This window comes from Mixophyes fleayi, chromosome 12, assembly GCF_038048845.1.
Source record: "Mixophyes fleayi isolate aMixFle1 chromosome 12, aMixFle1.hap1, whole genome shotgun sequence".
NCBI classification, from domain to species: domain Eukaryota; kingdom Metazoa; phylum Chordata; class Amphibia; order Anura; family Limnodynastidae; genus Mixophyes; species Mixophyes fleayi.
In genome coordinates, this window is record NC_134413.1 from 6,568,932 (window position 1) to 6,595,550 (window position 26,619).

Sequence of the window (26,619 nt, forward strand, 5' to 3'; positions counted from 1 at the left end):
TACAGCTGAAGTCACGGCTGCTAAGCAACAAACACACAACAAGCTCACTGCTCACCGCACAGCAAACAACTCACACGTTTAATTGGAAAAGTAAATAATTATCCAACAAACAGAGGACGCTGCTGAACCCTGTACCAGAAAAGCATCACCTCCATGTCGTCAGTAAGACAACCTCACACCTTACAGTCCATTAAACATCATCTATTCATCAATATCTATTCCAATATGAAAAAGCCTTAGAAGGTACGATCCAAATGCGATTGGCTGATGTGCCCTCTTGCAACTTATACTAAGTACATTGCTGTATTTATGTATCATCATTTATTTATATAGCGCCAACATATTTCGTAGCGCTTTACAATTGGGGACAAACACAGTAAACTTCATTTGCAAATACATCCTGGATAAATAATAGGCATCCGTCACCCAATAATGAAATCATTTATCTTCCTTTTTTCCATCTATGCTTTTTAGCCATGTATATAAATGACTCAGGCAGGGATGTTTACAGTATAGCACCAGTGAATGTAATTATGTGTGGAGGGGTTACAGTCATCCTCATACCCACTGACTCAATTGGACCACACAGGTCGGTACCATATTTGCAGAGACCTGGCATTGGTTTGGTAGAACACGGGGACCAATCAGTGCAGCCGGTAGTTGACCCCACACACCTATAACAGCTGTTGTCATTGGTGCTGCTTCATCAATGGCCGCCTTAATCCCTGTACTTCTGTTTACAGATGTACTATACATCACATACAGAGGAGGTTTTGATAATAATCTTAAGGACACGCTGTATCCAGTTTGTAGAGCTTCAGTACAGTCCAATCATCACCCCACGTAGGATGTGACCTCTGACATTCTCTACACAAACCTATAATAACAGCAGCCATTTTTTATTTCTTTTTAAACGCTAATCAGCATTTTCGTTACCTGGTTCCGGTCCGTTCTCCTTGTTGGACAGTGTGTTGGATAGTGCATCAATTAGGGCTTCTTTAAACTGGTCAAAGTGAACCTATAGACAGAAAGAAGAAATATTTACTTTGCCAATTCCCTACAGTAATAATCATTCTTCTCAAGCGTCTCATTACAAATGACCTCATTTCCCCAATGCACTTCATCTTCTGACACAAATAGACGGAGTAGCAACAGTTACCAGCAGGGAATAAAGTATGGTTGTTACACACAAATAGAGGTAACCGGGCCGGTGCACTTACTGACTTATAACATACTTGCCAGCCTTGCCCCACCTTCAATAGAGAAAGGGGTGTGCCCATGTCAAAATGGGGGCATGGTCACATTTCTGGGGGCGTGCCTAATGCCTTTGAAGTGCTCTCCTCCAAACACTATTCATTGCTGGGAGCTCCAAGGCTGCCCCAAATGGTATAGCTGGACAGACCCCTCAAATCAGGACAGTCGGGAGGTATTCTAATATCGTGAATTAAAGGTATACCTAACCCCCCCCCCCCCACATAAAACCATACAGCACTCCTTAAAGTGTACCCCCACCTGTACACAATGGAGGCCGCCATTTTGGTTTCTAAAGCACTATGCATCCTGTCAGAAAGCAAGAGACAAGTAATCACAGCCGTGAGGCAAAGTGCGGGCAGTTTAAAAGTCATCACATAAGGATTTTATTGACCATCATAGTGTTTGAGACCGATAAGGAACCAAAAATCTTCATATGTCACACCCAAAAATTTCTAGTAACGAAGCATTGGTTTTCAGTTAATTGAAAGGCCACAAGCTCGCGGACAAGATTCAGCCATAAAAATGTGTGTGAAGACAACTAGTGCACTTTAAATAGAACTCTCTCAAACAACAAATCCCCTGCCATAAATACACTTCTAACAGTCACAGACACAATGTATTGTAAAGGCAGTGAGAAATCTTGGTTAGAGGGTAGAGATAACCTTTCATACAACATGGGAAAAACAGGAGCATTAAAAAAAAAAAAAAAAAAAAAAAAAATCTATATATGAAATAGGCTGACTAATTTAGAACCAAAGAAGTTATACTAAGAAACCAAAATTGCAGAAACCTGGTGTGCGCTATTATTTTTATTACATTTAACTAATATTTCTCTTAAAACAAAAGTGACATTTCCAAAACAGCCATCAGAATATTTACAAAAACCCAAATCAATATTTGCAAATGTGAAAATAATTAATCTGTCACACATATTTAATTTATTTTTAAATGTCAACTTATTGTAGAATCAGAGGCCGTCCACAAAGCATCACTAGTTAAACAAACCGGAATAAAGACAAAAGATTAAGAAAGGACAAACGTTAACTCATTCCAAAATACAGTCGTCTGAGAAACGGGGTACAGCCAAAGTGAAGAGATTGACAATGCTGGAATGTCACCCCAGTGTCTGTGTGTAATCTGTACCCGCTCCAGTGTCACCCCAGTGCCGCTGTGTAATCTGTACCCGCTCCAGTGTCACCCCAGTGCCGCTGTGTAATTTGTACCCGCTCCAGTGTCACCCAGCTGCACGTGTGTAAAGACAGATGGTGCCAGCTCCTGAATCCTGCAGCAATTTCACCGTGACCAGATCAGATACAACCCAGAGGGATTATTCTACATGGCAAGAGCCAGATAACACGGAGGCGGCCATCAATTAGACTCGCAATCTAATCTGTTTAATACAAGATGCAACTGTGCGGAGAGTAGAATGTTAGCAGTAAAGAAAAGAAAATCAGCATCACCTGAAATTTATTAGTAAAAGTTTAATGTTACGAACCTCAAACAGACAAAGCCTCGATGTAAACATGGGGGAGAAGGGATTAACGTAAAGTATTGTTGGGTATCAAACCTTCTAAAAAGGACAAGTGTAGGTGGTGCCTTCTACTAGCAAAGAGTGCAGCCTTCAACAAGACATAGAGCCCTATACAAGACATAGAGCCCTATACAAGACATAGAGCCGGCGATCAGAGAGTGCAGCCTTCTACCATACACACAGCCCTGTGCCATACACACAGCCCAGCCGGTATTGTAACTTTTGAATCGCACAGCATGTGCAGATTTGGTGTTCCACATTAAGGATGGCACAGTTATATTTTGCTGGAGTCTTCTCCTTCACACACACACACAGGTCTGGAATAAACAATGGGAAAGACTAAGCGATAATTCCACGTAGACACATAATGCTGCTTTGTGCTCAGCGGGGAAGTGGGGGGAGAATCCATCATTTCACCTAATGATATCACCTGCTCCATTCACTGGACCTAGACTACAGACAACACCATCATTTAATTAGTAAGGATACAAATTGCCTCTTAGTGAGAGCTGACAAGTCATTGAGAATGAGGAAGAGAAACATTAAAAAAAAATAAAAAAAAATTGAAGGTGCAGAAAACAGCAACAATGTATTTTTCTGTAGAATGTAATATACACAGAACAGCCATCAAATGCACCCTGCTAAATGCAAAGTTAGTACATATTGCAAATAAATATGATTTTTTTTTTTTTTGTTTGTAAAGATGAACTACCTCAAGATTTATGGGCAATCCTGGGTTCTGAAAAAAAAAAAAAAAAATGACAAGCATCGTCTCTCCTGCTACAGTACAACTGTCTGGCAGTGAATGCTGGAACTTACAGTTCCACAATAGCCAAAGGGCCAGCGATTGTCTCAGTATGCACCAAACTCAAGCCCTCAAAGGCTTTTTCAGTATTCTATGTAATGAATAAGAAAATGAAGGACCTCAAAATGTTTTGTTTTGTTCTTTTCTACCACTGATTTAAAGAAACACCAACAATTTAATTATTTTTATTTTTTATGCTTGTGGCCACAATCTTCAGGCTCTCCAGCAGTGTAGTCTGCAATCTCTTTGTTTCCAGACATGTCACTCTTCAGGAAGGCTACTGCAAACATTTGCCATGACATCTCATGAATATGCATTTGTAGTGAAGACGGCAAATTGAGGACACTGGGGAGGGGGGGGGATGCACAGGGCTACGTTGTTTCAAAGGTAACTCAGATGTAAAGAGCATGACATTGAAACAAATTATTGCTTTTGCCATCAGCAAGGCGACTGCCTGCATCTCCTAAGTTTCTCTTAATAAATCTCTGGTCTCTGTGTGAAATGTACTTGCTTCTCTTCTTTTCTTCTGCAATACGGTTTTGTTTTTTGCTTTTTTCTATTTCAGTTTGACCTATGCAGCCCCTCTCTGCCCTCCCCACCTCCCCCTAACTCACTTAGGACTGAAGTTTATTGAACCTGACGGTATCTATGAAGAAAAGACCCTGCTTGAACATTAGATTCAGTAACCACAGGACCTATGTGGAGTCCTATGCCATAGGCTTCAATTATCTGTATGTGAGAATTAGTCTTTTTATAACGGCCCGTTTCATATATAGACACCACACTACCTGCACCAGTTTGATAAGAACCTTGCATCACTACACTGTGCTGTTTGGAGGACCCTGCTCGTTCCACCATCTAATGCACACGTTTTTAAAGTTTTCAGATGCATATAGTGCTGCTAATAATAGTGAACTATATACAATCTGCATAGATTTCTATTTTTAAGCATATGTTTTTTTGAACATATATAGAATGCAGTAAGAATAATTCCTATACTTTAAAACAGCTCGGAAATGGTGTATACCAGTATTTTAACTGGTAATATGCCCCAAGTTAAAAGCAAAATATTCCAATGCCATTAATGTAGCGATTTGTTATCTCTAGGTCTTATGTCTTTATTTCAGTTTTTCTTTATATTCTGCACATATACTTAGATTACTTAGTATATTACTTACATATACTTTGTCATGTGAATGGATTATACAGATACTTCTTATGGAACATGTGATCTGCTAGGTTACAGAGTATCCGATGGAATGCAATAAAAGAGTTATTATACCCTACAGCGAGCGTTACTTGCAGTCTGATCACTGAGGATAGTTCCCACTTGATTTGCTCTGTGAATAATCAGCAGCTAAACACCAACACATTAACTGTCTTATGATACATTCCTGTAATGCTGACTTCCTGACTCTCCACCGACCACCCCCCCACCTCGTCACTCCACATTATGGCTTCTTACTCTGCCAAGTAGGTGGTCCTGGAGCAGGGCTTGCTGGAGAGAGGGGGCCACTTCCTCCAGCTGTAGCATATGACAGAGGTCCGTCAGCTCTTCCTGTCCCAGAGACCCAGTGCCCGTGGTGTCAAAACTGTCGAACAGTTCCTTAAGGCGAGCTTCATACTGGTCCTGCTCCATCCCATAGCCACCGAACCGTCCTGGAACACAACAATGGGACACGTTAATACATACAAACTTCTTAACACATTATCTGCACAATGAGTGAGTAGTGAGGTCATCATTTAAGTATAACACATTGATGTATTAAAAGGAGCAACTTCTCCCACTTTAATAAAACAGGTCTATGTGGACTGGGACTCATACCGGAAAGGGACATTGGCAAGTTCTATGAGTTAACACATGATCACTTTACTAAAAGTATCACAGCATTGTCACTAATGTTTTGAAATTTCGTTATAAAGACATCAGGAGCCAGCTTAGAGTTTAGCGCCCTCCGTAATACGCACAATGCAAGCAACCCCATGTCATTACATTATGTCAAAATTTACCCAGGTATTTATGACAGACAGATACATAATACAGACAGAAGTGACCTATCCATTCCAATGCTGGAAGCAACCATTTAAATCGAGACCTGCTCATCCCTTATACAAACTACAACAAACATTTGTAAACAAGTTATGTACACTTTGAAAGAAAAATATTGTCATTTTTAGTTTGTATTTAATAAACACGGCAAATACCACTAATTCAGACTCTTGTATCAAGAATAGTTATATTTTATCGTACATAAACTCCATTCAATCTGCCGCTTCCAAAAACTTACTATCTGAGGGAGCCGAGTCCGGTTGCCTCATGAGAGAGGAGACATGTAGATTAATTCCATGTCATTGTACATACAAATGGACATTATTACATGAAAATAATTCTACCTACGCTAAAGCAAAAGTAGCATCATTTCATATTACTTAGTAAACATCTAACCAGTTTAGCTTAAAACCTTCTCCATAAAAAAATAAATAAAAAAAAATGGTTAGCTATTTCCACAAATTCGGCACACTAATACAATCAGCCAGCAAAATATATTATATATGAAGTAACAACAGAAAGGAGGCGGGCAATTTGTGGGCTGAACCAGCTTATTGATGTGCTAGGAACAAGTGATATTACTGAGACACTGCCTGACTAATATTCATGAGGCCCGACTAATATTCATGAGGCCCGACTAATATTCATGAGGCACAGGTTCCTAGGTTATTGATAGGCTATGTTGTCATTAATATCAGCTCTGCAACAAACAAGTTATGTATCCCATGCACACATGCCTCATAACAGATATTACTGACTTATATAATCTCTAACCTGCCATTTGTAACCAGGAATTCCAAATTTTTAAACAGATGCTCATCGTCATCACAGACAAGCTTAGCAACCCGGAGTGGCTTTGATGCAAATTCGCTCAGACATGACAAGTCTCAGGCGGTCAGAGAGCACATCAGCGTTTTATTACATATTTAATAGAATTCAAAGATACACCAGTAACTCTACTCGGTAATTACTGTAAGATATGTTAAATTAATAGGGTCTGTTATTACACCTCATCTATTGAGTGTAATTTCTATTTCTACAGCTTCCTGGTTTGTTGACGTTTTTGTTTTTCTACAAATAACAATTTATCACAGATGTAACGCCGCAGTTTACGACTGGAGTGAATTAGGTCAGCAGACAGCACTACACACACGATCATTTGTTATAGGTCTGACAGCGCAATTCAGTAACGTCACGCAGAACAACAAATGGGTGGTGAGGACAAGTAAATATATTCCACAGAGACCCTCACCGCTCTCTATCACCAACAAGAGATGGGCGACATGTTAACCATTAATGTCTCAAAAGGTGCAGAACCCTCTTATTGGTAAATATTGTCAGCTATTCCAATTTACTTGGATGATGTTTACTATATTCAATCTCTTATTTTATACCTGATGAATACTCATCATCATCATCATCAACATTTATTTATATAGCGCCAGCAAATTTCGTAGCGCTTTACAATTGGGAACAAACATTAATAAAACAATACTGGGTAATACAGACAGACAGAGAGGTAACAGAACCCTGCTCACAAGCTTACAATCTATGGGACAATGGGAGTTTGAAACACAAGGGCATGTGCTACATCATATTGCACAATGGACCAGCTAGAATGCAAAGGTAAAAGTACTGAGTGGGCTGTGCATGTTGCAATGTTGGTCAGAGGGTTGTTGTCTTGTGTTAGCTGTGTAGAGGGTGGTAATAGGGTAACCAAGGGAGGTTAAGATGGTGGGTGAGGAATATTATAAGCTTGCCTGAAGAGGTGGGTTTTCAGAGAACGCTTGAAGGTTTGGAGAATAGAGAAAAGTCTCACTGTGCGAGGGAGGGAATTCCACAGTGGGTGCAGCCCAAAAAAAGTCCTGTAACCGAAAATGGGAGAATGTGATGAGAGTAGAAGAGAGACGCAGATTTTATGCAGAACGGAGGTGTCGAGTAGGGAGATATTTTAATATTCGTGGCATTTTAAGAGGAACGCCCCTAAATAGTCTTTCATGGGACACTCAAATACCCGCAGCCAAAAGGCGTGGCTTAACGTTAAGGGGCGTGGTTTAAGTGGCACATACCATGTTCAAATTGGGGGGTATAACTAAAAGCTAATTATTTGTTCATGTAGTTTTCATGTGCAGTATAATCCGCATGTACGGAACCCCTGCAGCCTGGTGGGCTACTTATGGCACATAGCAACAGGACAGTAAAGGTCATGCGTTTATTCTTTCAAAAGTGGGTTATTTCCAATTCACAAGTCACCCTGTCTGTACTTAATTTTCTGTAAATTTTCATCTATTTGAGACTTTAAAACACTGAATCAACTTCAGCCACATACTAACCTAATTGGCAACTTACACTGTGTTCTTTCAATCTAATTTGTCAACTGCGTATTAAATAATAAAGTATTCAAACAAAAAAGTTATTTTTTTGTTCACTATTCCTCTGGTATTTGTCTTTGTGTTCCATATATTATATATACACACACACTTATAGAATATAAATTATAATCTTTATTGTAGCTGTGTTTTTAAGCTCTCTTGTGGGTTTCCTAAGGAGGACACAAATAACTTTCCTCTAATAGGGCATGTGAGCCGCTAAGGTCTGGCTGGTCGGCATCTAGAGGGTTAATTTAATCAACTCCATTTGAAATAATCAAAATATGTTTTTCCCCCACTCTTCATCCCAAACCCCTGTGATTACATTACACTTTCATATACCAGCTCTCTGCCAGAGAGATCTGAGCCTCTGCCAACGAGCGCAGTGTAATTAGCAATCACGATTAAGTCATTGTACTGAAATAGCCCTGTCTTTGTCTTCTGTTACTGTGACCAGGAAGAAAGAAAAAAAAAGTGTTTGTTTTTCTTTTCTGGCTGACAATAGATTAATCTTTTTATTGGTTAATGTAATAATTATTAACCTTACTTTAAAATTAATCCTGCAGATACCAAGTTGTATTAATTAACAGGATCTGGAAAATAAATATGGAAGATGCAGGTATATTGCAAGCTTCTCAGGGCAGGATTCATATTTGCTCTGTACAATGAAAGATAGGCTGGTTGACCTCGCAGGGGATTGGTTGACCTTTCTGTTACGGATAGTATTCAGCCACAACAGCAACTGATGGAAAACTTGGAAACCCAACATCATAGTGCTCGTTAATGGTGTACGAAGTGTAGGATTTCCAATAACAAAAAATGTGTGTGGCCCTATGAAAAGTGGGATTGGGCTGGGGCAATGTTTGGGTGGATTTTGTTCCATTTTTTCATGTAAGGAGTTTGTATGTTCTCCCCGTGTTTGCGTGGGTTTCCTCCGGGTGCTCCGGTTTCCTCCCACACTTTAAAAACATACTAGTAGGTTAATTGGCTGCTAACAAATTGACCCTAGTCTGTGTGTGTGTGTGTGTGTGTGTGTGTGTGTGTGTGTGTGTGTGTGTGTTAGGGAATTTAGACTGTAAGCCCCAATGGGGCAGGGACTGATGTGAATGAGTTCTCTGAACAGCACTGTGGAATTAGTGGCGCTATATAAATAAATGATGATGATGATGATGATATGAGAGGTATGAAAATATAACCTACCAATTTGCAGCATTAACACAAGCGGGCTGAGCTTAACCAAAAGTGGGCGTTTCAGCCAGAACAGGGGTAGGGCTTATGTCCCGATTTTGCATATATGTTGGGGATATATGGAAAGCATTGAACACATATACAGTTCTATGCAGTATGAGCCCATTTGCAAAGAGTTAACTGATAATAAAGACACTATGCAAAACCATACAGATCTGCATCCACCTACAGCGTAATTTAAAGCACTGGATCATTCGGTTAAAATGGTAGTATTTATGTTTACTTACTCTTTACATTTTGGCATGAACTATCCAATACACTTATGTTGAGAATTGGACAGACCACACCAGTCATTTATACTGCCCGAAAGGAAGAGAAATGATACTTCTCGGATCTCCCTTGGCCAAAATTGCTGCGATATATACAATTTACTATGTATAATGAACCAACAACTGGGAAAGAAGCTAAAAATAGTCAATTTGCCAAGGCAAGACATGCTTGGGCATAAGTAACATGTCTGTGAAAGGGTGGATCAAAACAAAAGTGCCCGGGCAGTCTAAAAATAAATAAAACCCCCAATAAAAATCTTGCACACAGTATTAAGAACAAAATACTGTAACCACTAAGATTTCGCTGGCACTCTAAAAGTCTTCAGTTACCCCCTCATTTATCCCAAAATGTAATCCCATCATTTAATAATTTACTGAAAACAATTTCCCTGCATAAACGTAGCACTACCAAGCCAATTCAACAGATGATTTGTTTAAGTACACAAAGACAGAATGTCATTATATGGGATTTAATATGAAAGAAAGTCACAATGTTTAATAAACAAACAGTTATCAAAAATGAACAAAGATATATCAATGAAAAACAGTTTCTTAAATTTAAATGGGAATAAAACACAGAGACGGAAGAACTACACTCACATACTCTCTTCTGCAATCTGCTTCCTGGGGAAGGCTAGAAAGTTTGGACAATTTCTCAGTAGCAAACAGATCCCCAAAACAAAATGGGGATGTAGTTTATGGTACAACCTCCCCCCAAATTCACCTTGGCAAGCCTGATCCACTTTGTTGAAACTGCCGTTTTGCTATGATGTGTTAATTCAACTGTAGCTTTTGTAAGTTAATAAAGTTTGATAATATGCTCCCTCCTCCACCACAAGCAGCTGTAGCCAAACCTACAGCTCTAAGACATGTAGGGGAGTTTCCAAATATATGTGGGGGGCATTTTGTGTCTGAGGGCATGTAGAGATATTTTGGAGCAAGAGGCAGATGTGAGTGGCATGTGGGTCCTCTTTGGGATGAGTGATGGGAGGGTACTTTTGGGGCTTGGCACACGCTGCCCTTGAATTATATCAGGTTGTCTGTCACTGCTGTAGAGCGACAACAAACATCCCCTGTGCTAGACACAATTAAACCAGCACAATTAGAGGTTCCAACATTCAGCTACTACAAAAACTGCAGAAAGCTGTTAGTGTGGTTGATAAATACCAGCATATTTCACTGTTTTTAATATCTTGGCAATTGTACAACCCTCCTAAACGTCTGTGGCCGTCTATTGTGCATTCAGCTACTACGGACGCTCACGTCATGTGGGCACACGGCCCCCCGAGGGGTCTCTGCAATGCATATTGGTCAATTTTGTGCTCACAGCGCAGACAGATTAGCAGCACGCCACAACTAAACACAAACAAACCCTGCAGCACCAAACAATTATCATGATTGCAATTTCTTTGCATAAATGGCATTTGCAGAGATTAGAAACCGACAGGAGGGTTGTTTTTTTTTGCAACTGACTGACATGACCAGAATAAAAATGAACAAATTAGAAGGGGCGGCTGTTCACGTCGGCTGATTTCGGGTGGTTCCTGCCAAGACGAGACATATTTAGGTCACTAGAAAGCTGGAACGGTTTGTTTCTAAAGTATGACCTCAGTTAACCACCGCTGGAAATATTATTCAAAGGAAATTATATATAATATTCAGAAGGAAGACTCCTCTTTAAACCACGATTTACTGCTCTTAATTGTGCTTTACTGAGGTGGATGAGATCGTAGTTATGAATACCATTTTAATGTTGCCATCCACTCATGTTTCTGGAGTGAAAATAGTGTTTAAAATTCCACCATGAAACGGTTACAAATCAGATTTACTTTTAAGCACAGGTCAACTACAAATATAATGTAGACAGAGCACTAAGTAACCCAGTTTTTTAAATATTGTACAGTCAGTTTCCTTGATTTACTTTAACCAAAAATGTTTAAAGTTGCTCACAAGCGCTTTGATCTGGCTGTCTATGAGCGGGTAATCGTTGGATCTAACCATCCACCATACTGGATCTAATGTCATACAATAGGTTTTCAGATTAATTTCGATAGGCCCATTCAGAACAAGATGGTTGGACGATTTGGACCATTCCAAAACTCATCACTTGTGAACAGCTTGACGCTTCGTACAAACACAGAGGTATGATTTAAATCCACCTCTCCTTCGTGTAACTGATAAATGACAAGCCCCTAAACGGTCAAATGTTTATATAGAACGGGTAGATAGGTTATAAATACATCTCTGATTTAACCTTTGGAACATAAAAATGTACAACGTCCCAATGGATGAGCACCTGAAAATATAAGCCAAAAAATACAACAACATCTCCATCCCCTTCTCAAGAAACAGCTAAACACTCACAAAAATATTTGTACAACATGGTTAGGCCTATTCCCATTACAATGGCTGCAAGTACTAAATTAGCGCTTGTGTTTAAAGCTAAATTATCTAAAGCGGTTTCCCAACAAAAGAATTGTACGATAAGTGATTTACCCCCTTGGCAGCAAAGCACCAAACAGCAAAATAAACAGCTGTGAATGCATACTAATAGCACTGAATTAACAGCGTTCGCCTGAATATTTAACACCCTTAAGAATATGAATTGTGGATATAAAAAAAAAAATAAGCAGCCATTTGAATATTTATATTCAATAACTGCAACCTGAACAGAAATCAGAAGCTTTCCAGCTTTAGCAATTAGCCGACGTACTAAGACAAAAACACTAATCATGCATTAGCTTGACTGTAAATATCATTAAAATATTTTCACATCTCCTTCAATCTCAACAATGAGCAAATTATTTTTCAGGACTAAATAGATTGTTTAAAGACACAGTAATAAAGACACAGTATTGTCTACACAGAGTAGCGGGTATTTTGTGAGCAGAACGTAGGCGACGGGTCTACTTATTTTTGCCCGGTGTCGTCTTCTCAGGCGTTCACTGAGCCGTAAGCGTATGAGGTCATCATTCAGAATGTATTGTGTAGGTGGCTGATATCGCGCAGGGATGGATTGTGCCGTTTCATCGTGGGCATTAATGATCCTTCTATCCACCTGTGCTCACAAAACGTATTATGTGCCCTTAGTCAGTCCGTAAAAATTTCCAAAAAGTACAACAAAGTTGTGGTTGAACATTTTCAAATTATCGTGGTCTTATTTCGTAATAAAGAACATGCAATTTTTACAGTACCATGAACAGAATTATTGAGGAACGGTTTCCCATCTATAGATATTAAGATCGGAACCTGGGTCTGCTCCAGGCATCTCTGTACCGTTGGCAGAGGCAGGTTACCCACAGGTATTAGAAACCGCCAAGGACATATATGGGCAGCACAGTGACCTAGTGGTTAGCACTTCTGCCTCACAGCACTGGGTCATGAGTTTAATTCCCGACCATGGCCTTATCTGTGTGGAGTTTGTATGTTCTCCCTGTGTTTGCGTGGGTTTCCCCTGGGTGCTCCGATTTCCTCCCACACTCCAAAAACATACTGGTAGGTTAATTGGCTGCTATCAAATTGACCCTAGTCTATCTCTCTCTCTCTCCAAATGGGGCAGGGACTGATGTGAATGAGTTCTCTGTACAGCGCTGCGAAATTAGTGGTACTATATAAATAACTGATGATGATGATGATGATGGACAGAAGTCTCATCAAACATCAAGGCGTTTGAGAAGCCACGGTAAGCAGTGCTTGGACTTGTGGCAGAAGGGAGGTGCGTGGGTACAATGAAGGATAGTCAACCGACACCACTGTGTTCTTTTGCAACGACCGCAAGTAAACAGAGCAAGCGGCGCCTAACTACCCAAAATAAAACAAAAACTTTTTGTAAAAGCATGATTTTTGACACCAGAAGGTAAAGGGACTTAAAAAACCAAGGAGAACTAAGTGATTCCTTCTTCATTTGATGCACATAAACGTTAAATGCTTCTTAAAAACGAGTCCAACCACCAACAAGCTTTTGTACATCTGGCAACATCTACAAAACATTCCAAATGTTAACGGTCCCAGAAATCTATTACCCTGAGTGGGTTATAAAAGAAGTGTTAAAGGCTCGTAAAGGAAAACAGAATTCTGTAAATTGCACATTAAAAATAAATGAAGTTAAAAAGAAAACAAAAAAACCACAGATACAATAAATAGAAAAATGCCGTAAGCACAACAAGAGGATGAGCAGCTTAATGCTGCAATTACAACCCTGTGTCAACAAAGAGCCGAAATTATCAAGAAGAGACCAAGACATACAATAGGCAATGTCACCAATGAGATGTGTGATATTAAATAGCAATTATCCGGATGCTGTTCTGGGGAAGATAATGCACAATGCTCGAACCTCGCTCAAGTCTATGGGATACAAAGCTCAGCGTGACTTCTACTGTTCTTAAGTTTGTAGACACCGTAGTACGTAGACGTAATCAGGGTTATTCTGTTCTTTTGACTGCAAACGTTTTTGAAACAGTCTGACAAAGCTGACAGCTCAGCTATTGTCTAGATCGTGTATTTTCATTCACACAGATACCTTTATCTTTTCCCCTCAATGTCATTCACGTTAAGCTGAGGGAAATTGTATACTATGAAAGATATATATAATTATTTTGTTTTGTGCAACTACAAGTCCCAAATCACCATGTCAGTCAGTAGCAGACAGGGCTTAGTGAGAATGTTTAATACACAACAACTAGAGGGCTATAAGATGTCCAAGGTGCATTGAGACTGACTCATTGGTGGAGTAGAACAATAGCCTTCCATCCATATATGTATATATTTTTATTGCCTGAAAGCCCATTGTATGATTGATCAATATTACCTACAGAACGCGATCGAGTTTGCATTTTCATTAGCGCCTGCCTGACCCTAAGTGTTTTCATATATACAGAAAGCTCGATACTCAAAGAATGTTACAATACAGAGCAACTGCATCTCCCCACGTATCATCATCATTTATTTATATAGCGCCAGCAAATTCCATAGCGCTTTACAATTGGGAACAAACATTAATAAAACAATACTGGGTAATACATACAGACAGAGAGGTAAGAGAACCCTGCTCGCAAGCTTACAATCTATGGGACAATGGGAGTTTGAAACACAAGGGCACGTGCTACATCATATTGCACACTGGACCAGCTAGAACGCAAAGGTAAAAGTGCTGAGTGGGCTGTGTGTGTACCTATGTTGGTCAGAGGGTTGTTGTCTTGTGTTAGCTGTGTAGAGGGTGGTAATAGGGGACATTAAGAGGGTGGTAGAGGAATACTATTAGCTTGTCTGAAGAGGTGGAATATACACTGGAATATACAGCAAATCCTTCACCCCAAACTCTTTTATTAAAGCTATACCTGCAGAACTAAGTTTAAGGGGGGAAATTCAATTAGCAGTGAAGGGTCTCCGGAACGTCTGCGAGACACTTCGCCTCCGAAAATGAGCGAAGATTTTTACCATAATGGCCGGCAATGTGCGAGGCGCGATGTCCTCGCGACAAATCGCAGAGAATTGAATTCCACCCTAAACATGGATTGTCTACGCCGCCAAATATCCCCCCAAAACACATCCAACATAATCCCCTACTCATGAATCTACTATTAAGATTCCTTCTAAATTGGTTTGTAACAAATCATTCTACATTTTCATCTGGTGTATTTCCAGCTTTTAGTCACATAACATCATTATGTAGCGCTGGACAATCTGTTTTTATTGCGGACATCAGTCTCTAGAGCTCAGTGGAGCTTACAATCTAATTTCCTGACCGGGAACAATTAACTTACACGTATGTATTATTACTTTAGGAAGAAATGCACAGAAAACACAGGGAGAGACACAAACTAAACACAAGACAGGGTCAGGACGGAGCCCAGCGCCGAGAGGCACCAATATCGTACCACTAGCCCTGTGGAAGGAGATATCTTACTGACTGTCACTTCATTGTGCAAATGTCTCCATTTGGGACAACAACCTGGACCATAACCGCTACCTACGGGGACAAAACAAAGCATCTGCTCCCTAGCAACGGAGTTACGCTCCACAGAGCCATTCACCAGCAAACAAACATTACACACCCAGCCTGCAGCACTGAGACAGACACAGGCAGGCCGGCACTTAAGAGGATTGCACAGTGTTTAATTATATACAACCCAACTAAACTCTTCAATAGACTCAGCTCAGTATTGTGTTTGCTACTGGTTAACCAAAGATAAACAACCGCCTTTCATTCCAACAACACGAGTGTCAAAGTGAATCCGTAAAGTACCGGCGCAGATCCCAAATAAAAAAAAACTCTCGTCTTACAGGAAGAATACACTATTTACGCACTATAAATGCTCCGTAAACATGAAAATAAACCACTCTGTATATAGTATATCTTTCCTTTAAAGGGATTTTCACCTTCAGGTGACTAATTTATTTGAATGTATGCGCCCTTCTGCAACTTTTACTAAATATGTTGATGTTAGTTTCCTTCTGTGCTTTTTAAGCTCTGAGATAGAACACAAAGCGGCTTCCTAGAGACAATTGTATCAAATGTGTCAGAAATCATTAAAAACCAGATCTGCTGACACGGATATAAATTCATGGCTGAGAAGGAGGAAAACAAAAGATAAATATACAAATATTTAGTAATAGTAAGAGTTACTGAAGAAGGTTCTGATGCCAATAACATTAAGGGCATCTGAAGGTGGAAAATGATTCACTGAGGAATAGACTTTACATGACCCTTCTCGGAACGCACCATTAAATCAGATCACTCCAATGAATCATCATTTGGGATTCATTATGACTTCACTACTGTAGTATTATCTTACATGTCTCCAGAATATTCTTACCTTCTGCTTACGATTAAGAGATGCCTCTCTTTACGGCATAGCCACTTTATACAAACGTGAGTTAGGAGATACATTCAGTGGGCATTCTAGTAGTTTAAAAATATAGACCGCTCCATGCGACTGTAGGGTTGGAGAAACTGGTATGATGATGTATGTACCAAGGCAGTGGTTTCCCAAATCCAGTCCTCAGGGAGCCCTAACAGTGCGTGTTTTCCATATATCCTTGCTGGAGCACAGGTGTAGTCATTACTGACTGATACATTGTAACAGAGCCACAGGTGGTAGAATTATATCACTGGTCACCTGGAAAACCTGCACTGTTAGAGGTTAGAGGGACACTGAGGACTGTATGTGGGAAACCCAGTACTAAGGTTACTTTATGTACCACTGTCAAATAGACAAATCTTTAAAGTGTGCCCATTACATGCAAACAGTGGAGGCAGCCATTTTATGGGAGGGACCAATATCCATGACAAATGACTAGGAACCAGTGACATCACTGAGCACTTAATAGATTAACAAATCAATATTAACAGGTAGCTGCTGAAAAATTATTCTTTATTATAACAAGTGATGTTATGATTCAGAAGCGGATGGGAAAGTATTTTCATAACATATTCGTGGTCAATAGAAGGAAGTGAGATAACTTTATAAGGGTAAAAGTTAGAATTATAATAACAAATGTTTTAGAATTACAAACAAGGATTGTACGGTTCCGCTGACTACAAAGAGTTTAATACAGTCTGAAGTGACAGAGGGTTCCTGGTACCAAAGATAGGAGATAACCTGGACCTGCTTTCAGGTTTACACTCAGGCCACTGAGATAGGAACAATGGCAGCAGCTGGGTGTCTGAGCATTAGACCAGCAGATAATACTATGAATGCTTCACTTGTGCTCAGACCTCATCCACAAGCCTAGGCAACCAGACACCAACCAAACCCAAGTACAAACACTGCTCCTGGGTGAGGACTGTATCTCCCCAAGCAGTGAGCTGTCAGCACAGGATGAACCCATGATGCAAGTTATAACCCAACTATACCAACAGCTCTCTGCCAGGGTCACCCCTGGTCCTATTACCAGGCTGTGGTGGGTGCAACTAAACCTGGGCTGTGACCTATTACTAACAGAGCACAATCCAATCATTCTTATTCAATCAGTGTCAGGAATGCAAAACATGATCATTATAATTGTCATTAAACCAATGGTACAATTAACCAGTCAGTGACACAATTCAAAGGGGGGGGAGAGGAGGAAATGATTCCCTGTGTGGATAAGGGGCCACCAAACGGTCTTACAAGTGTAATTAGTCTGGAATCATGGGAGCTCGTATCCTACACTGGAGCCACTTACTCCCCCCCGCCGCCCCCACTGTGATCACTGAGGCATCTAACATACATTTACCATTCAAGTGCGAGCTATAGAACATATATAACAAGATCAGCCCGGGGCCCCTGTGCATTTAACCCGTTCATCTCCGGACCCCTGTGCATTTAACACGTTCATCTCCGAACCCCTGTGCATTTAACCCATGCGGCTCCGGACCCCCGTGCATTTAACCCTTCAGCTCCGGACCCCTGTGCATTTCAGCAGTTGAATGCCCTGTGCCAACCACTGCCAAGTTGCGAGGCCAATGCCCCCCATTGAGCATTTCAGTGCCCAAGAGCGTCAGCTCGTGCCCAGCAGGTCCCGGGGCAGACACGATGCACGGAGATGACCCCAGCTGGGCACTGATGGGGGCCAGTTACCCCCCTGCACCCCATCCAGCCCTCACCCGGCCGGGGCTCTGCCCTCAGACATCCGGCGATGGAGCTCAGGATGCTGCAGTTCCAGCTCCCGCCCCGGATCCCAGGAACCGTTACTCACCCAGATGGTCACTGTGTCTGGGGCCGTCTCATCCTGGGGGTCCCCGGGCTCCCGGGTGTCTCCTCCGCTGCTCCCCCAACACTGAGCTGTTTGCAGAGAGGTTTGAATGGTCTGTGGGGGGGAGGGGGGAGGGGGCAATGACGTGTATATCCGTCTAATGCATGAGACGCCCCCTGGAGGCAGACACAGGCAACAGCAATTATATTATTATTATTATTATTATTATTTTATATTATTATTTTATATTATCATCATCATCATCATCAGTTATTTATATAGCGCCAACATATTCCGTAGCGCTTTACAATTGGGGACAAATGTAATAAACTAATAAACAAACTGGGTAAAACAGACAAAGAGGTGAGAAGGCCCTGCTCGCAAGCTTACAATCTATATTATTATTATTATTATTATTATTATTATTATTATTATTATCATCATCCTTATTATAATTATTGTTTCTTTTATATTATTATTATTATTATTATCATCATCATCCCTATTATTATTATTATTATTATTATTATTATTATTGTTTCTTTTATATTATTATTATTATCATCATCCTTATTATTATTATTATTATTATAATAATATGTCATGCATAGTACACAACACTCTAACACTGAATGACTTAGCCTGGTACAATAAAGAGCTATTATTAAGCAAACAGCAATATTTATTATGAAGCATCAAGGAAAACTGTTGCATAGGTAAAAGCTGGTGTTCCCAATAGCAACCAATCACACTCTGTGCTAGTGCAGTTTAGAAGACTTTAGGGGATGTGTTATGTGTTGCTAGAGGCAATGCCACATTTTCCCTGTACACCAGTTTTCATAAACGTCCTCCACTCATTGGTTGCAGATGTATATAGCTGTGATTGCTGCAGGCAGCATAGTGAACCATATAATATTGCCCCCCAGCGCCATGACCAGAATGCGGTACAGATTGTGAGCATTTGCCAAAAACATAATTAAAAAACAATAATATTTTTTGTTAATAACCATACGTTTAATCTATCATATATGTTAAACATACAAACTCCGCACAGATAAGGCCATGGTCAGGAATTGAACTCATGACCCCAGTGCTGTGAGGCAGAAGTGCTAACCACTGAGCCACTGGCCTGTGCTGCTCTTGGAATCAATATGGTTTCCTTGCAGGTACCACAAAGTAAAGGTAATTATCAGCACCGCAGGAAACAAGCCCCTGTGGTGTATATAAGAGGCAGCTTTTAGTACTAGGGTTCAAGACAAAACTAAAAAAAACACAAATCTGTCTGAACAATGGAATTGTCTGATGTTCCCCTTTAAGTTCATGCAACTTCAGAGATGCCTGTAAGTCCCCTCCGGTCTAGTAATACATACATTTTGTTATAGATTACGCCTGGCACAGACTTAGGAGAGAATATATTAGCAGTATCTGTATCATTTGCACAGTTGATCATGTGCACAAAGCTGTCAGCATTTATTATTATGAAGTAATCATTAAACTGACCATAGCACCTCTGGGGAAAGACTTATGGCGTATACAAGTGCCATTATCTGTGTCTTGTGTGTGTGTCTATAGGAATCTGCACACAGACATGGATGTACATAAAAGCCTATGTTGATTCGCAGCCACAGTCATACAGAGAATCCTATCTCAGCAGAAGGTGAAGCCGTTAGTAGACAGATGGTTTTGTATCATTATGCGATAATGGGTTAAATCATACTGAGATATAAAATCCCAGCGATCTTCATATAGCAATATCCACAGATCATCTTGCCATGGTAAAATACATGTGAACTGAATGTTTGTGTGTTTTCCATTTTTACTTTTTATTTTTTTGCTAGTGGTTTATTTATTGTCGTAGGTCAGAAACTCTTTGTGACACTTGTGTTTATTTAAGTGTTCCATGATGGAACGGCTAATATTCGTTACAGGTAAAACACACTTGGAGATGATGGGGATATCACACAAGCAATTTGTTTTTTATATTAAAGCATATCTGTCACCTACGGGCAGTGATGCAGCCATTTTATGGGCTAGACCAATGTTCGTGAGAATCCCGCAGTTGGCGACTATCCGTAGTCACCAGGAAGAGTGTCGGGTTTTAAAGATTTTTCTTGAAAATTGTTATCCCTGGAATTTTCCCTTTTTCAATTTTTACCAACTGCCCAATGAAACTCCTACCAGAGGGTAAATGTACCAAGCTGAGAGTTTTCGCGGGTTTGAAAAACCAATCGGATTTTAGTTATCGTTTATTTTGTACATTCTACATAATGACAGCTAGAATCTGATTGGTTGCTATAGGCAACATCTCCTCTTTTCAAACCAGTCGGAAAACTCTCAGCTTAATACATTTACCCCCCTGGTGTCCTTAATCTCTGGGCTTTATAAGTTAATATGTAATGAAGAAAAGTATTGAACATGCAATAAAGTATGTAATAATCAAAATAGATATACATGACATAAGGGGGATTGTTGTGCTCCATATAGTTGTGGATTGGGTGTGGGAATGTAATGCTAGGCCACCCCGCCCCCATCGTCTCCCCCGAAAACAACTTTGTGTCCCCTAAAATCAAGGCAAGGGAGCGTGGTACCCACTCAACACTGTTCTGCTGTGCAGGGCCCACCTCCCACCATTCCCAGTATCGGGACAAACATCTTGGAATTTATGTAACTATGGAGTTCAGACCGTTCACTCGCTAAGAAGCAGGAGCGTCCAGGGGCACATGCAGGGGGGGTTTCTGGTTCTCCCCTCCGCGAACGAACATGCGCTAAACATTGCCCCTACACATCAGCACTGTACTGTACAGCAGCCGCGGCGCTGTCAAAGAAGCGTCCGCAGTGGTGCTGTATTGTACTACAATACACAATACAGCACTGCCACGGACGCTTCTTTGACCGCGCTGCGGCTGCTGTACAATTCCGCATCCCCAAAATGGAGCTGCTGTGCATGCGTGGCCGCATGCGCAGCAGCTCTCTCTATATATATTTTTTTTGGGGGGATGGACCCCCCTTAAGAATCCTGCATTTGCCCCTGGCGTCATTGGTGTCTACTGAATTGATCGGTTATATTGTCAAGATTATTGGTTTGGACCACGAAAGGGTGAAACATTCTACAAAGGAAGAGAAGTATTAGAACACGAGGACATGTACTGACACTGGGGGGAAGAGAAGTATTAGAACACGAGGACATGTACTGACACTGGGGGGAAGAGAAGTATTAGAACACGAGGACATGTACTGACACTGGGGGGAAGAGAAGTATTAGAACACGAGGACATGTACTGACACTGGGGGGAAGAGAAGTATTAGAACACGAGGACATGTACTGACACTGGGGGGGAAGAGAAGTATTAGAACACGAGGACATGTACTGACACTGGGGGGAAGAGAAGTATTAGAACACGAGGACATGTACTGACACTGGAGGGAAGAGAAGTATTAGAACACGAGGACATGTACTGACACTGGGGGGAAGAGAAGTATTAGAACACGAGGACATGTACTGACACTGGGGGGAAGAGAAGTATTAGAACACGAGGACATGTACTGACACTGGAGGGAAGAGAAGTATTAGAACACGAGGACATGTACTGACACTGGAGGGAAGAGAATTATTAGAACACGAGGACATGCACTGACACTGGAGGGAAGAGAAGTATTAGAACACGAGGACATGTACTAACACTGGGGGGAAGAGAAGTATTAGAACACGAGGACATGTACTGACACTGGGGGGAAGAGAAGTATTAGAACACAAGGACATGTACTGACACTGGGGGGGAAGAAAAGTATTAGAACACAAGGACATGTACTGACACTGGTGGGAAGAGAAGTATTAGAACACGAGGACATGTACTGACACTGGAGGGAAGAGAAGTATTAGAACACAAGGACATGTACTGACCTTGGGGGGAAGAGAATTATTAGAACACGAGGACATGCACTGACACTGGGGGGAGAGAAGTATTAGAACACGAGGACATGTACTGACACTGGGGGGGAAGAGAAGTATTAGAACACGAGGACATGTACTGACACTGGGGGGGGAGAGAAGTATTAGAACACGAGGACATGTACTGACACTGGGGGGGAAGAGAAGTATTAGAACACGAGGACATGTACTGACACTGGAGGGAAGAGAAGTATTAGAACACAAGGACATGTACTGACACTGGGGGGAAGAGAAGTATTAGAACACGAGGACATGTACTGACACTGGGGGGAAGAGAAGTATTAGAACACAAGGACATGTACTGACACTGGGGGGGAAGAGAAGTATTAGAACACGAGGACATGTACTGACACTGGGGGGAAGAGAAGTATTAGAACACGAGGACATGTACTGACACTGGGGGGAAGAGAAGTATTAGAACACGAGGACATGTACTGACACTGGGGGAAAGAGAAGTATTAGAACACGAGGACATGTACTGACACTGGGGGGAAGAGAAGTATTAGAACACGAGGACATGTACTGACACTGGGGGGAAGAGAAGTATTAGAACACGAGGACATGTACTGACACTGGGGAGGAAGAGAAGTATTAGAACACGAGGACATGTACTGACACTGGGGGGAAGAGAAGCATTAGAACACGAGGACATGTACTGACACTGGGGGGGAAGAAAAGTATTAGAACACCAGGACATGTACTGACACTGGGGGAAGAGAAGTATTAGAACACAAGGACATGCACTGACCTTGGGGGGAAGAGAAGTATTAGAACACGAGGACATGTACTGACACTGGAGGGAAGAGAAGTATTAGAACACGAGGACATGTACTGACACTGGAGGGAAGAGAAGTATTAGAACACAAGGACATGTACTAACACTGGTGGGAAGAGAAGTATTAGAACACGAGGACATGCACTGACACTGGAGGGAAGAGAAGTATTAGAACACAAGGACATGTACTGACACTGGGGGGAAGAGAAGTATTAGAACACGAGGACATGTACTGACACTGGGGGGAAGAGAAGTATTAGAACACAAGGACATGTACTGACACTGGGGGGGAAGAGAAGTATTAGAACACGAGGACATGTACTGACACTGGGGGGAAGAGAAGTATTAGAACACGAGGACATGTACTGACACTGGGGGGAAGAGAAGTATTAGAACACGAGGACATGTACTGACACTGGGGGAAAGAGAAGTATTAGAACACGAGGACATGTACTGACACTGGGGGGAAGAGAAGTATTAGAACACGAGGACATGTACTGACACTGGGGGGAAGAGAAGTATTAGAACACGAGGACATGTACTGACACTGGGGAGGAAGAGAAGTATTAGAACACGAGGACATGTACTGACACTGGGGGGAAGAGAAGCATTAGAACACGAGGACATGTACTGACACTGGGGGGGAAGAAAAGTATTAGAACACCAGGACATGTACTGACACTGGGGGAAGAGAAGTATTAGAACACAAGGACATGCACTGACCTTGGGGGGAAGAGAAGTATTAGAACACGAGGACATGTACTGACACTGGAGGGAAGAGAAGTATTAGAACACGAGGACATGTACTGACACTGGAGGGAAGAGAAGTATTAGAACACAAGGACATGTACTAACACTGGTGGGAAGAGAAGTATTAGAACACGAGGACATGCACTGACACTGGAGGGAAGAGAAGTATTAGAACACAAGGACATGTACTGACACTGGGGGGAAGAGAAGTATTAGAACACGAGGACATGTACTGACACTGGGGGGAAGAGAAGTATTAGAACACAAGGACATGTACTGACACTGGGGGGAAGAGAAGTATTAGAACACGAGGACATGTACTGACACTGGGGGGAAGAGAAGTATTAGAACACGAGGACATGTACTGACACTGGGTGGAAGAGAAGTATTAGAACACGAGGACATGTACTGACACTGGGGGAAAGAGAAGTATTAGAACACGAGGACATGTACTGACACTGGGGGGAAGAGAAGTATTAGAACATGAGGACATGTACTGACACTGGGGAGGAAGAGAAGTATTAGAACACGAGGACATGTACTGACACTGGGGGGAAGAGAAATATTAGAACACCAGGACATGTACTGACACTGGGGGAAGAGAAGTATTAGAACACAAGGACATGCACTGACCTTGGGGGGAAGAGAAGTATTAGAACACGAGGACATGTACTGACACTGGAGGGAAGAGAAGTATTAGAACACGAGGACATGTACTGACACTGGGGGGAAGAGAAGTATTAGAACACGAGGACATGTACTGACACTGGGGGGAAGAGAAGTATTATAACACGAGGACATGCACTGACACTGGGGGGAAGAGAAGTATTAGAACACGAGGACATGTACTGACACTGGGGGGAAGAGAAGTATTAGAACACGAGGACATGTACTGACACTGGAGGGAAGAGAAGTATTAGAACACGAGGACATGTACTGACACTGGGGGGAAGAGAAGTATTAGAACACGAGGACATGCACTGACACTGGGGGGAAGAGAAGTATTAGAACACGAGGACATGTACTGACACTGGGGGGAAGAGAAGTATTAGAACACGAGGACATGTACTGACACTGGGGGGGAAGAGAAGTATTAGAACACGAGGACATGTACTGACACTGGAGGGAAGAGAAGTATTAGAACACGAGGACATGTACTGACATTGGGGGGAAGAGAAGTATTAGAACACGAGGACATGCACTGACACTGGGGGGAAGAGAAGTATTAGAACACGAGGACATGTACTGACACTGGAGGGAAGAGAAGTATTAGAACACGAGGACATGTACTGACACTGGGGGGAAGAGAAGTATTAGAACACAAGGACATGTACTGACACTGGGGGGGAAGAGAAGTATTAGAACACGAGGACATGTACTGACACTGGGGGAAGAGAAGTATTAGAACACGAGGACATGTACTGACACTGGGGGGAAGAGAAGTATTAGAACACGAGGACATGTACTGACACTGGGGGAAAGAGAAGTATTAGAACACGAGGACATGTACTGACACTGGGGGGAAGAGAAGTATTAGAACACGAGGACATGTACTGACACTGGGGAGGAAGAGAAGTATTAGAACACGAGGACATGTACTGACACTGGGGGGAAGAGAAGTATTAGAACACCAGGACATGTACTGACACTGGGGGAAGAGAAGTATTAGAACACAAGGACATGCACTGACCTTGGGGGGAAGAGAAGTATTAGAACACGAGGACATGTACTGACACTGGAGGGAAGAGAAGTATTAGAACACGAGGACATGTACTGACACTGGGGGGAAGAGAAGTATTATAACACGAGGACATGCACTGACACTGGGGGGAAGAGAAGTATTAGAACACGAGGACATGTACTGACACTGGGGGGAAGAGAAGTATTAGAACACGAGGACATGTACTGACACTGGAGGGAAGAGAAGTATTAGAACACGAGGACATGTACTGACACTGGGGGGAAGAGAAGTATTAGAACACGAGGACATGCACTGACACTGGGGGGAAGAGAAGTATTAGAACACGAGGACATGTACTGACACTGGGGGGAAGAGAAGTATTAGAACACGAGGACATGTACTGACACTGGGGGGGAAGAGAAGTATTAGAACACGAGGACATGTACTGACACTGGAGGGAAGAGAAGTATTAGAACACGAGGACATGTACTGACATTGGGGGGAAGAGAAGTATTAGAACACGAGGACATGCACTGACACTGGGGGGAAGAGAAGTATTAGAACACGAGGACATGTACTGACACTGGAGGGAAGAGAAGTATTAGAACACGAGGACATGTACTGACACTGGGGGGAAGAGAAGTATTAGAACACGAGGACATGTACTGACACTGGGGGGAAGAGAAGTATTAGAACACGAGGACATGCACTGACACTGGGGGGAAGTGAAGTATTAGAACACGAGGACATGTACTGACACTGGGGAAGAGAAGTATTAGAACACAAGGACATGTACTGACACTGGGGGGAAGAGAAGTATTAGAACACGAGGACAGGTACTGACACTGGAGGGAAGAGAAGTATTAGAACACAAGGACATGTACTGACACTGGGGGGAGAGAAGTATTAGAACACAAGGACATGCACTGACACTGGGGGGAAGTAGGTTCAAAGGAAATGTGAGGAAAAACTTCTTCTCAGAAAGCGTAGTGGGTAAGTGGAATAGCTCCCATCAGAGGTGGTAGAGGCTAATACAGTATAGCAATGTAAACATGCTTGGGATAGACATAAGGATATCCTTACAAAGAACTAAGGATCACATAGGGTTTGTGGTCACCATAGACTGGTTGGGCCAAGCGGTTCTGATCTGCCGTCACATTCTATGTTCCTATGTAGTATTTTAGTTGGAGTTTTACATTTCTAAGGGCTGCTGAGAAGGGGGGAGAGATAATCTCCAGAATCTTCCACATACAGAATCCGTG

At 41.7% G+C, this 26,619-nt stretch overlaps 1 protein-coding gene across 3 annotated transcripts in view; it reads right to left on the bottom strand.

Moving 5' to 3' along the window:
* NIN (ninein) overlaps window positions 1–18,319 on the bottom strand; it is a 74,233-nt gene extending 55,914 nt beyond the window's left edge. For all 3 annotated transcript variants that reach the window (XM_075192257.1, XM_075192258.1, XM_075192259.1), the window contains exons 1-3: window positions 18,206–18,319; window positions 5,056–5,249; window positions 937–1,018 (exon numbers count right to left, since the gene is read on the bottom strand). In XM_075192257.1, coding sequence (XP_075048358.1) covers window positions 937–1,018; window positions 5,056–5,229 — 256 coding nt within the window. In that variant the 5' untranslated portion in view covers window positions 5,230–5,249; window positions 18,206–18,319. The remainder of the gene's footprint in view (window positions 1–936; window positions 1,019–5,055; window positions 5,250–18,205) is intronic.
* Window positions 18,320–26,619: the final 8,300 nt, after the last annotated feature.